At 39.2% G+C, this 12,888-nt stretch overlaps 1 protein-coding gene across 2 annotated transcripts in view; it reads right to left on the reverse strand.

The window, feature by feature from the left end:
* slc6a9 (solute carrier family 6 member 9) overlaps nt 1–12,888 on the reverse strand; it is a 90,077-nt gene that overhangs the window by 17,358 nt on the left and 59,831 nt on the right. For both annotated transcript variants that reach the window (XM_061732799.1, XM_061732798.1), the window contains 3 exons: nt 6,182–6,338; nt 2,481–2,612; nt 2,010–2,286 (listed from right to left, as the gene is read on the reverse strand). In XM_061732799.1, the coding sequence (XP_061588783.1) occupies nt 2,010–2,286; nt 2,481–2,612; nt 6,182–6,338 (566 nt within the window). The remainder of the gene's footprint in view (nt 1–2,009; nt 2,287–2,480; nt 2,613–6,181; nt 6,339–12,888) is intronic.

Raw genomic sequence — 12,888 nt, forward strand, 5'->3', positions numbered from 1 at the left:
GATTATATTAAATGTCTGACATCTATTTCAACAAAAACTTTCTGTGTAGCCAGAGAAAGTCATCCTCCTTCTTTTACGGTCCGATACAAAGAACTACGCTGGTCCCTCTGGATTTGAATGTGCCTCCTAGTCGGCAGTACAAACCGGTTTAGAAAAACGTGCCTCCGGACATCTTTAGATGGACGTGCAAACAATCAAAGAAATGTTTTTTCTTAATTATTTGTTATTCTTGAATGCTGCTTCGGTGTTAAAATAAAATAAAAAATAAAAAGTAAAAACAGATGCTAAAAAAAGTGTGTATGAATCCAGATGGGGACGACCGGACTTACATGCATGTCACTAGTCATACTTGCTAACCGATTGTTGCATATGCACAAATATATGTATATTGATTAACAAATATACCACAGATGTATATAGTATTTTCTTGGCCACTCAATCTCTCTACAAGTGAGATTAACATAATCATAAATCCCCAAACTCATTTACTTACATTTAATGTGAGCATACAGGAAGAATCTGCATTAATTGTGTAATAATTTGAAGTTTCCATGACGATTCACTAGTACAAACAGTTTTTGTAGTTTTTTTTTCCATTTTCCATCAAATAATTTTACTGCTGAGTGGAGTCCTTATCAAGATGAAAGAAACTGAGAAGACATCAATCTGTAACAATTATCGATTTCTGCTTTCATGTAATTATTGAAGCGTGGTTATAAAAAACATTGCACAGTACATTTCTGTTCCGATGACGTGGTCCTGCAAAGCGCCTCCAAACTAATCTAGTCCAAATATTTTAATACTCTGCAAACATAAGGCATGTTTGAGGCAAGCTTATCCAACAACTGAAAGTCAGTTTTGATCTGTGTGTCAAGAACAAGTCCAAAGAGGTTGCTTGTATAACCTTAAAATAAAGTGCATGACACATTCAATATTTGTTCTCCTTGCATTGAATGTGTGGAAAACCTTTTCACTTTCACGGTTAAATGCTGCTTTGTGGTCTGCTGCTGATTCTCTTCAATTAGATTTCAGGGACAGTTTGAGTGACCTCAGGGGACAAGGATTCAAGTTTTTCATCTTTAAAGGTTAAATAACTTTAAAAAAAAAATAAAAATTATATATATATATATATATTTATTGTTACTTATTTTCCTTTACTTTTCTGAATGAATATGTGTATTTTTGTATAGATCACCATTATTACTGCTTTGTATGTCCAAAGAGGATTGTGATGTTGATGATGATAGCTATTCATATAGATATTTATTATTATAACGACAAGATGTCAATATCTTTATACGTCATTATACACATCCTACCTGCTTTTTTTTACTACTTTTTTTGTACTACTTTTATTTTCATTCCAATGTATATACTGTTTATATTTGTAATTATATATTTTTTACTTTTTTTACCCTTTCGCTGTATGTGTGTGTTGAGTGTACTGCTGCTGCACAAAGAGAATTTCCCCATTGAAGGAGGAATAAAGGACAATCTAATCTAATCTAATCTAATCTAATAAAAAAAAGGTTAAATAACTTGTTGATAACTATGAGAGCTTCTCATGCTATAAGCTCGTTCAGTTAAATTTCGATGATGACTTTTGCATCTTTCACTCCAACGTTGATGTTTCACTGAAAATAGAGAAACAAAATAGAGAAACACCAACACTGAGCAACAGCGGAGGGTTTAATGTATGGAGCCAAATCAAGGCCAAAGGTTTTGCTAATTTGAAAATAAAATTTTAACCTGAAAAAAAAACTTTTTTACAGTTTCAATTTTTTTTTTTTCAGTATCAGATCTTTTTTTCAGTTTCAGCTTCAGTTTCAGAAACTGAAAAAAAGATGTGAAACTGAAAAAAAAGATCTGAAACTGAAAAAAAGATCTGACACTGAAAAAAAAAAAATTTGAAACTGTAAAAAAGAATTTTCAGGTTCAAATTTTATTTTCAAATTAGCAAAACTTTTGGCCTTGATTTGGCTCCATATGAATGTCCTTGCAGTTCTTACTTCCAGTACTCCTCGCTGGGACTGGTCCTCTTGGTGCGGTTGACCACCTCCGTCACCCCCGCCACCAGGCTGGTGGTGGCGTTGGCCAGGCTGCCGTTGAGCTGGCGGCTTGTTTCAACCACCCCGACGCAGGCAGGCGTGTTCCAGGGGTTGTTGCAGTATGTCCACGGCAGCAGGTTCGTCATGGACATAAAAAAGTAGTAGAAGGCAATGCATATCACCACGTTGTAGTAGATGCCAATGTAGGTGGACACCACCATCATGCCGTAACCCACACCTGTGAGGGGGGAGAGAGTGTTGGTAGCAGTTAGGCAAGAGTCTGCACACTTCTAATACTATTGACCTTTGGTCTGCCTTGGACCGGAGCCTTTGCATACACAGTACACTACTTTGCTTTAATCCATAATTAACTTCACATAGTTATCTGAGAACAACAAGACTCAACACCAGACAAACGTCTATGACACTGACCTTTAAACATGGGGCTTATCTTCCAGACACCCAGACACCCCTGGCTGGCAAACTGGCCAAAGGAGAGCTCGAGGAAGAAGAGAGGAAGGCCGCAGAATACCAACATGATGAAGTATGGCAGCATGAAGGCACCTGGGTGGGGAGAAGGCAGCAACAAGGCAGCGACTGTAAGAGAGGGCTGGTCCTATTCTCCATCAGAGGTGTCTTCAGTATTCACATTCATTACTCAGGTAGAAGTATAGATACTAGAGTTTAAAAATACTCCTGTAGAAGTTGAAGTATCAACTCAAGTTTTTTACTCAAGTAAAAGTATAAAAGTACTGGTTTCAAAACTACTTAAAGTATAAAAGTAAAAATAATGTAAGGGGGAAAAAAGCCATTAAGGACAAAAGCCATTGAAAATGAATGCATCTTAGTATAATGCAAATATATTAAAGAACCATATATGTGTACTATTGAGCATTAACATGTGTTTCAGAGAGCAGGAGATATGATGACTAGTTGCCTATAAGTATTGTAATGGTGCAAAAAGTCAAACTTCAGAGGCGTGTTATCATTTATCCTAACCTTTATTGGAATGTACATCCAAGTTTAGTTGCAGGAATCTGAGGGAATGGATGTAAGAACAAAACTGGACAAGAACATCTGAAACAACCACAACCAAATTCACTCTATCCGGATGGAGCAATTTAACTGGATAGTTTTTTTTAAAGGCCAAAATGAAATAGAGTAACGAGGCTGTTTTTAAAATGTAAGGAGTAAAAAGTACAGATAATTGCGTGAAAATGTAAGGAGTAAAAGTAAAAAGTCGTCTGAAAAATAATTACTCCAGTGAAGTATAGATAACCAAAATTTCTACCTAAGTAAGGTAACGAAGTAATTGTACTTCATTACGTGACACCTCTGTTCCCCATGTTTGTTTTTACCGGTAAAGAGCAAGAATCAGGGTCTGAAGGACACTTTTAAGTTGGACTGGACAAAAACAAATGAACGGCTGGAAGCACCGGACGCCTTGTGGAGGTCTGAGTTGAGGCAAATAAAATCTGAAATAATCACGACTCAGCAGATCATGATGACAGTAGACAGTGTGGAGATGCTCACAAACAGCAACAGATAAAGGAAATTTAAATTTTAACAACTTTAGAAGGTGTTAGATTCACTCTTTTCAACTACTCTCTTATAGTATATTCAAATAAAGACAGAACTAAGATCACACTGTAACATTGCACAAGCTAGAATCAAAGCCGCATGTGCATTTGAAAATTTGAAAAATGTATTCATACATATGTAGTTTGATACAGAACACGAGGAAAACAGCACATTAAAGTGAAAGGGACAAATTTACTATGAGCATATTGATTCTTCAGGATGTTGTGGAAAAACATAATAAAAAACAAGACTGCAACAATTTCCAAGTAATTTAAAGCCTATATTGAAAATGCAAAAAAAAGTTGCTACACTGTGAATATCGTAGCTCAAAGCAGAATACAATGATTTGCAAATCTCATAAACCCATATTTCATTTTATTCACAACAGAGGACAGAAAACCTCTCAAATGTTCAAACAGAGCAAATTGAGTTTCAGGGCACCGGCGCATCGCAAAAATGTATGGGCCGTGTAGCATCCCCGTTCCATCTGAAGGCAGTGCCTGTGCGCTGTATCGGGGCTGGAACTGCATGTGCTACAAAAACGATACGTCATGTTGGAAATGAAAAACTAATATGTTTTAGTAAAAATCAAAAAGGCACTTCTCAAAACATGATAATATTAGCGTATTTACCACATTGGTGTATCACCTCATCCTTTGTTTAAAGACAATGTTGAGCCATTCAGGAAGTGAACAAAAAGGTAAAAGTTTTCCTGTTTTAGTTTGATAAAAACTCTGTTTTCGATGCTCAACAGTCTTTGTTCTTCTTTTTCCTTTTTTATGATAGTTATGCAAATAGAAAAATAAAAAAAAGAATTCAAAATAAGCATCTGAACATCACCACTCCCTTACCTCAGTGCCATGCTGTTAAAATAAAGCAGATAGTGTTTTGGTATTGTCTTGCTGAAATAAGCAGTTACAGGTTTGTGTTATTCAGCATTGATGGCACCATTGCCTTTTAACCTTTTTCCAAAGCACTTGACAGTATAATTGCCCATGCACACAGATCCTGTGTCAGTCCTATCTCAGCATGGGGGGGGGTCAATCCATGATCTGGCTGAAGATACACCTACTCTACTCACTGACCCACAGCCATCACTTACAATAATATTCCTAAAACCAGTGACAGCCATACAGACCTCGGCCCACCTGAAACCAGGTTCAGAGAAGACGGCAGCCTTTTTAAGCAAAATCTATGTTTATTTTGTTTTTAATTTGGCTGCATGACATCCTGACTTGTCGATTACGCCCATTGACATCTAGTCTTCAGCCTCGTCCCTTGAGGTTTCTCAGACTCTCTTACTATTCTTCACTGTATTTATCTCTGAAAAATTCAAGATGCTTTCTTCTTTTCTTTTCTTAGTTAATGGCCCCTGTTCCCAGAAATGTTTTTTTCCTACATGTTGCTGATGGATACTTTAAAATGTACAAATCGTTTTCCAAAAGATAATCAATAGTTTCTCAGTTTCAATATGTGATGTGTGAGCTTTGAATAATTTTCATATACGACATTGTCAAGTTCTAACAATTTGCAAATTGCTAATTTTTTATCTATAGTAGACAAAACAAACACTAAACAAAATCTGTGTTCTTGATTCAAATGAAATATACAAAATGATTTTAAAAAAAAAGGTGATAAAGAAGGAGGAAAAAAAAGCCCATGACGTCCTGTGTGTGTGCAAAGAGTTAGCTGAATGTCCTGCTCAGTGGGGCTGAAAATCTCTCAGCGTTCAGGGGGGAACAGGATTCTGACGTCCACAAGTAACGTCAAAATACGTCTTTGTTTTTTCTCGTCTCTTTAGTCCATGTGTGAACTGGGTTTTCTCAACCAGCTGATACCCCAAAAATCTCATAATTTCCGGTAAAACTCAGCCGTCCTCTCAGTGCTTTCCTGCAGCATCGGCTGATGTGTGTGGGTTAATGTACGCACGCCGTGTGCACAGTTAGTGCATGGGAATGCAGCTCCCCTTCAAGCGTAAGACTAATCCAAATATTTGCAGCGCACACATACGAACCCAGATGGGAGCCGGCCAAGTAAATAATCTGAGTCACTGAGTGAGGGGGACCTTAACTAAAGTGGCTGCCTTTTTTATTTTGCTTTTGTAATTTTCCTTTTTTTTCTTTTCTTCCACTAAAGCACATTAAACCCATTTGTATCTGTTTAAATCCAGAGCTGTTAGGGTGCATCTGTTAAGGGGGAAAAAAACAGACAGACAGCATTTTGTCATCATGTTCTTTTGCTGTAAACACAGCTGCTGCATGGTGAGATCAGCATGTCAGCGCCACAGCGGCAGCAACACCTGGATTCTTCCCCATGTGCTCTGATGCACTCTGCAGTGCTCAAAGCACAATAACCAACCATGTTAGATGCCTGAAAGGATCTTACTTTGTTGTGTGCTTGCTTATTGGGTGCTAAAATAACCGAAGATGCTGGGCGACCTGATGGTTAGCAGTGATGGTGTTGGTTATGCCGATCATTTCCTTTAGCAATATGTGAATATTTCATCTATTTCCTTCAATAATACATTGCAGAAGTGTAACTCTGACACGCACCTCCTCCATTTCTGTAGCAGAGATAGGGGAACCTCCAGACATTGCCAAGGCCCACTGCGTAGCCCACACTGGTGAGCACAAACTCAATCTGGTTGCCCCAGTTCCCTCTCCGGGAGTTTTCATCCTTCTTCACTGGTTCTCCTGGAACTGCTCCATTCTGCAACAGAGACACGGGAGACGCACAAGGTTACATCAGATGAAGGGGGAGCACGTGTATTCCTGAGACGGTGCCACATTGCAACAGGTCAAACTGTTCCAAAAAGCACATTGAGCCGGATATGTGAAAAGTAAAAAAAAAAACTATATACCGTATTTTCTGGACTATAAGCCGCTACTTTTTTCATAGGTCTTGAACCATGTGGCTTATACAAAGGTGCGGCTATTCTGTGGATTTTTCTTCCACCGCTCGGGGCGCTCTAACCGGAATTAGAATCAAAACTAAGACAAAATAAATGCAAAGAAGAATACGCTACTTCTTCTTTAGCAGATAGAAGTAGGTGGAAGCAGATTTCAAACAGATAAATAGATAAATAAATACTGGTTATTTTCTCTTGGTTTTGTCCAGTCTTAATCAGCAAAGTTGCTGCCGTGTTAAAAGACACTGTTAGGAAAGGATCTATTTAGGTACAAACATGTACATCATTTAAAGTTCAAAATCCTTCTGTACATGTAGTAAATATCTAATCTAACAACTTAAATATCTGCGGCTTGTATACCTTTTTTTTTTTTTTTTTAAATGGAGCGTATATGCAGGTGCGGTTTATAGTCCAGAAAATACGGTACTATCTGAGTTTTGGGTCATATATATCAAAGTAGATGAAGTGACTAACAATTGAAAAATCCTGAGAAAACAAATCATGTCACTTTGTTTTAGGGGATGCTGGGTCGGGAAACTTCTAATTAATTGATGCAAGAGTCCTTGATAAGTGAATTATCCAGCCTCCCCATATTCACCTTCATGTCATTTCATATCATAGCACAATAACTCTACCTGAGAAGTGGGAAGCACAATGTTTAACACCAATTTCTAAGAGCAGGAGGGGGTAAGATGCTCTACCCACCCGATTTTCAACCATTTAACGACATGGCTGAAAAAAGGGTGCTATGTTGCACACGTTTTTCACTTCATGATGACGGCAGAAAAGCAGAGAAAGCTATTTGTACAACCTATAAACAACATATCTATGGAGGAACATCAACCAAAATACTTCATTACCAAAACCAACAATACAAAATAAAAACAATACAATACAAAAACAAAACTAATTCAGAGTCCAGATGTAAAATGAGCAGCATGCACGGCCTCAACTTCTGCCTCACTATAATGTGGACTTACTAATGGACTAATAATGTGTAATAATAACTATAATGTAAGCGATTATAGTTTTAAGAAAGGCAATTGTAATAGACTAAAATCAGTATTAGCACTGACCTTTGAGAAACTTTTAAATCAGAATTGGTCCAGAAAATGGCTTTATAGCTGTAATTAATTCAAAAACAAACGCTTGGCTTTATTATACATTACATTTCTGATGCCGAGTGTTATTTTCACCATGATCTGGCCTTGATGCTAAATTGTACACATCTTGTGACATGCTTACATAAAGCAACACATCATCCACCACAAATTTCAGCATAAGGTGAACGCACTGACGCGGAGAGGATGCAAAGTGAAATCAGCGCCTTCAGAATAACCCATAAGCGTTTGGTCTTCTCGTCCTGATTCGCTACTTCTTTCCCTCCTTTCCTTTCCTCTCCTCCCGCGATCAACTCCATCTGCTGGCATCAGATGGTCCCTCTCTCATGACATCCTCCCTACCCTCAGCTGTGTCTTTCCGTCACGTTTGTGTGTGTGTGTGTGTGCACGTGTGTGTGTGTGTGTGTGTGTGCACGTGTGTGTGTGTTTGGGCTCACATGACAGCACTTGTGCTCTGCCTGAAAAAATAAATACTGTTAACTTAGAACACAAAGTAACTTCAAATACTTCTAAATAACTTTAACTCTGGCCTTTCTTCTTCTCCTCTTGAATACAGAACTGGGTGAGGATATGATTAAAGAAATAGGAAATATGCGTTTGCATTTTGAAGATATTCATAATAAATTAAAAATATGATTGAGTATTATATAGTATGTATTGGATATCTCCTCCTATAGTATATATTCCTCCTCTCCTGCTCCTATTCATGAAAATAGGAGTGGATGTTTAGGTCTGATATGGTCATCTTTTTTTAAGTGAGATGATTTTGAATATGCTCTGGCGCTTTTATTCTTCATGACGGTGCATATTGAGGGCGGAAGAACATAACCTCCTATCTGAAAATTTCACTTTTTTGGGAAAACACAAAAAACTGTGTTGTTTTGTTGTAGAATGCAGGATACCTCTATACATATGGGTGGAAATAACGTACAGACAGGCTGATTAGGTGCAGCCCACCTTGTGATGTCATCTAAAGTGAAAAACACCAGTCAGGTAATGTTCTTCAGCCCTCGATATGCAACACCCTACCTCTGGCGTTGAGGGATTTCTTAAGCCAATGGAGACTATGCAGAGTTTTGTGTCAAAAGCATTCATTCCTTCATTTGGCTGCACATGTCACAAGTTGAGTAACAGATGCTGTTTCTGAATGCTTCTTAAATTAACAAATTCATATTTAAAAAGGATTTAAGACTGAAAACTGGTAAACAGATGAAAAGCTTCAGAAACCAGCTGTCAGTCAACGGGCAACTTCATCATTTTATTTCAGTAGATTTTCCTCCCTTCCATCACAAAAATGAAACTGTAAACAGACATTTCCTGGGATGAACACGCAGCTTCCGACACCAGAGACATCTTGTCCATCGACAAAGGGGATAAAAATACAAAAAACAAACAGCTTCCACATTTTCTCCGAAGCTCTGCAGTTTGTCTCTGAGTCTCGCTGTGAGGAGGGAACACCAAACAGAACGTTTCCAGCATCCTTGACCTTTTTCTGTGCAGGGTTTTTGTGCAGCAGGTGCAACAGACAAGAGCAACGGCCAACACAAGCTTTGTTGGTGGGGGAGAATGTCAGAGCGGACCAACGGTCACAGCCGTGCGTGGGTCGGAACCCCCAGCAGCAACACCGCCATCACAGCGGAGCCAGCATCTCCGTCTCCGTCCAGAGTTGACTTTGGATGAAAAAGAAGCGCCGGGAACAGCGCGCAGCTGTGTTCATGTTCTTGTTTGGCTCGGCGGTACTTCTTGTACTGACTTCCCCTAACAGCAACTAGGCCCGGGCCCACAGGAGAAGCACACGTGCACCAGTGCACGGGTACAGGGGTGATGTCTGGTCCACACGCAGACAAACAAGGGCGGGAGACAAAGCACTGGAAATAGCAACCACCCCTGAAACTCTGCAGTCCATTCTCCGAGGATCATCCCGGCGTCGTCACAACAGGCACAGACCACTATGTCACCAGCAGTTAGTTATGTAATACAGCGAGAAGAACCATGAAAAACAAGAGTTAAAATCAAATTAAGAGTTAAAACCATGAGCTGTGTTGATGTGCTGTAGCACGTACTCTGTTTATGATGATAAAAAAGAAAGAAGTAAAAAAAGAGAACAGTCTAATCATCCTCATCCTTATAAATATGATCAGAAATATTCATCTAATTATGAGAACATAAAAATTAAAATATATTCAAGCTCCTTGTCGTCCTATTAACATTGTTGTCTTATTAATATCCTTATATTCCCCATCCAACCCTACAAATGAGTCAAATTAATTCAATTTGTGTTTCAGTTATAATATTGGCAAACAGCTCAGGTCAGACGTAGTTTGATGACTAAAACTGTACGTGCATCTCGATGCTTCTCTTTTATGAATCTCAGTCATTGTGAAGTTCACCACAATGATATGGCAGACATTAAAGATTCCGTTGTTTGCCGTGAATGAATGAATCAACACTCTCATTACAGATCATTTGCATAAAAACACACTTTCACTCTACATGCTGTAGGCATGACAATTAAATTAAATTTGAAGAAGGAAGTTTAAAGACTGAAACTGAAAACAGTCGTCAGTGAAGGAAAGAAAAGGTTGATTTAGAAAGAAAAGGCTGAACAGCATTTTCTTGGACTGGCCAAAGCGTCTATGTGCCGTCTGGGTGTCCAGGTGTTGCAGCCGGCAATGTCAGTCAGTCAGACTCCGTCAGGACCATCTGGGGATTATATAACACTACACACACTAACCTCCCTTTTTGTTTTTGAAGGCCAAGGGTCCAGTTTCAAGAGCAGGAGATTGTTTTTGAATGCAGTGGCGTAACAATGGGCAGGTCAAATGCAGATCAACAAAGACAAGCTCAAATCTGTAACATCAAATGTATCTACTGGATAAATGAACTTCTTGGAAAATCGCAATGTACATAATTAACAAATATAAATGCAAACAGTGCATTTGTAGAAATCCTTTATGCATCAAATAGGATTACAAATAATATTAATATATAGAAATGTTCATCAAATATTTTTAGGGTTAATTTTAATGGTCCTATTATGACTTCACAGGATTAAAATAATGCAAAGATCCACATTTTTTTTCCTGTCATTAAAAATGATGCATTGCTGTTATCAGGCAGCTGTTAAAAATGCAGATTTATGTTTGATTAAAAGGCAACAAAAAGATTTGAGATTAGCTGACTGTTCTGGACAAACACAACATAGACCATGAAAATGAGCTTCATGTTAAACAGGGCGTACATTTTTGCATATTGAGGTCAAATATTAATTATAATTTGCATCTGGTCAGGCCAGTGTCATCTTATTTTCAGCGCTTGCAGCACATCCACACACACACTTGTGCTGGTAGGGGCAGTCCAGATAATTAACTCTTCTGTAGTAAAACAGCCCTGAGTCCAGTAGTCTATCAAACAACCGCTGACAAATTACGAGCTCCTGACTCTTCTCTGCTTAAGGAGAACGGCAGCTCAGCAACTATAAGCTGCGAATGCCAGCAGAGCCGCTGATCTGTGCTCTGCAGGCTCAGACTGCAAAAGCCGGGAGCGACGTAAGGTGGATCAGTGTGATTTGCCCACAAACACGTTCCTCCACAAAAGCCCGAGGTTGTAATGTGAAGGGAACAAATGTCATCCTGTTTGTAGGTGTGTATGTTGAATGAAAGAGTGCTCAAAATCTGCTGTTAACGTTTGGTTAAAGTGTGCTCTCGGGTGATAAATGCTCTGACTGAGCTGCTCACTGTTAACATAAACACAATCTTTCATGTTTCCTCTGGTTATCTTTCTTTTTTTCCCCCTTGTCTGCATATATATTAATGGTTAATTAATGGTAATGGGGTGAGGGGTGACGTGCGCTGCTAGTCCAAGACGTGAAAAACACGTGGAAACGCACAACGAGCACACGAGCCCTGGAAATCTGGAAGAGAAAAAACAAACAGACACGAGAACAGGCAGAGACACGAGCAGCAACTATCCCAGGCCCCCGGGACCCAATCAAAGCTAGGCTAGGGCGACTATCTAACCCCCAAAACTGCAGAGTGAGCATGCAGGCGAACGAGCAGATGTGTATGTCTGTGTGGCTGTGCGTGTGTGTGTGTGTGTGTGTGTGTGTGTGTGTGCAACAGTCCAATCGATGCTCCACCTGAAGTGTATCTATAGTGGGGGAGGTGGGGGAGCAACCCCGCCACCCGAGAGACCAGAGATCGACAAGGAAGAACCCGGAACCCAGGCCACCAGCAACCCCACAGAGGGGAGAAGAGGGCGGGAGGAAACCCACCGCCAGCAGTACTAAATACTTTTGACACCTTTGACCCGCCCCTACGCTAGCGGCCCTGCAGGACCAAAATGTTGTGCGTCTTCCATCGCAGGATACTACATTACCCACACTCACCTCCAAGGACATGGACACTCATTCACTCACCGTTTCCCACTCTGGTTATCTTTCATCCTCTCAGAGCCCAGAGAGCATGGTGATGTAGACGAACTACACAATTAGATTACATCCATTTACTAAAGGTGCTTAAACAGTTGATGATATTGTTCATACTTTTTCTTAAAATGTACTAATTCTTCAAATACTCCACAAAGGTAAAGCCAAACAAGAAGTCTTGATGGCACTAATAAAAGAAGGATGATGTGATGTGTTGAAGTATAACAAATGATTAAACTAATAAATATCGGTGCACCTTCATCTTCAGCTCTGTCCGATAGCGGTAATCGGGCCACTCCATGAAAATGTATTAATCAATTAATTGTTAATTATTAAAAGTTAGTGAAACCTGCCTGAAACACCAACCACTAGTCTCACAGCATCAGTAGCAAAACAAAAAGTCCCCTCATAATGATGCTGCCGTTACCGTGTTTGACTGCAGGGATGCATTAATGAGAGGATCATATAGAAAGAGCTCATTTCATTGCATCAGATTTTAACATTCTTCCTCTCATAGTCAGAGTAAATCAAGTGAATTTTATTCAGGATTGACAGTCTGTCTGCAATTCTAGTATAAAGACCTGATTAACAGAGTCTGGCAGTAATTTTGTTCTTCTATAATCATATTTTTGTCTTTATTGCACCATTCTGTTTGAAACATCCACACTATTTACACAGAATTTCGATAACTGTAAACCCTGTCTTAAATAATACCAGTAGTAGATGCGTGTGGAGTTTAGTTAAGTTCAAATAAATGTACGATGCCCCAGAGCTCAGGTGTGTGGAAACCTTTTTGTTGAAAGA

The sequence above is a fragment of the Cololabis saira genome, chromosome 10, assembly GCF_033807715.1.
Source record: "Cololabis saira isolate AMF1-May2022 chromosome 10, fColSai1.1, whole genome shotgun sequence".
NCBI lineage: Eukaryota > Metazoa > Chordata > Actinopteri > Beloniformes > Belonidae > Cololabis > Cololabis saira.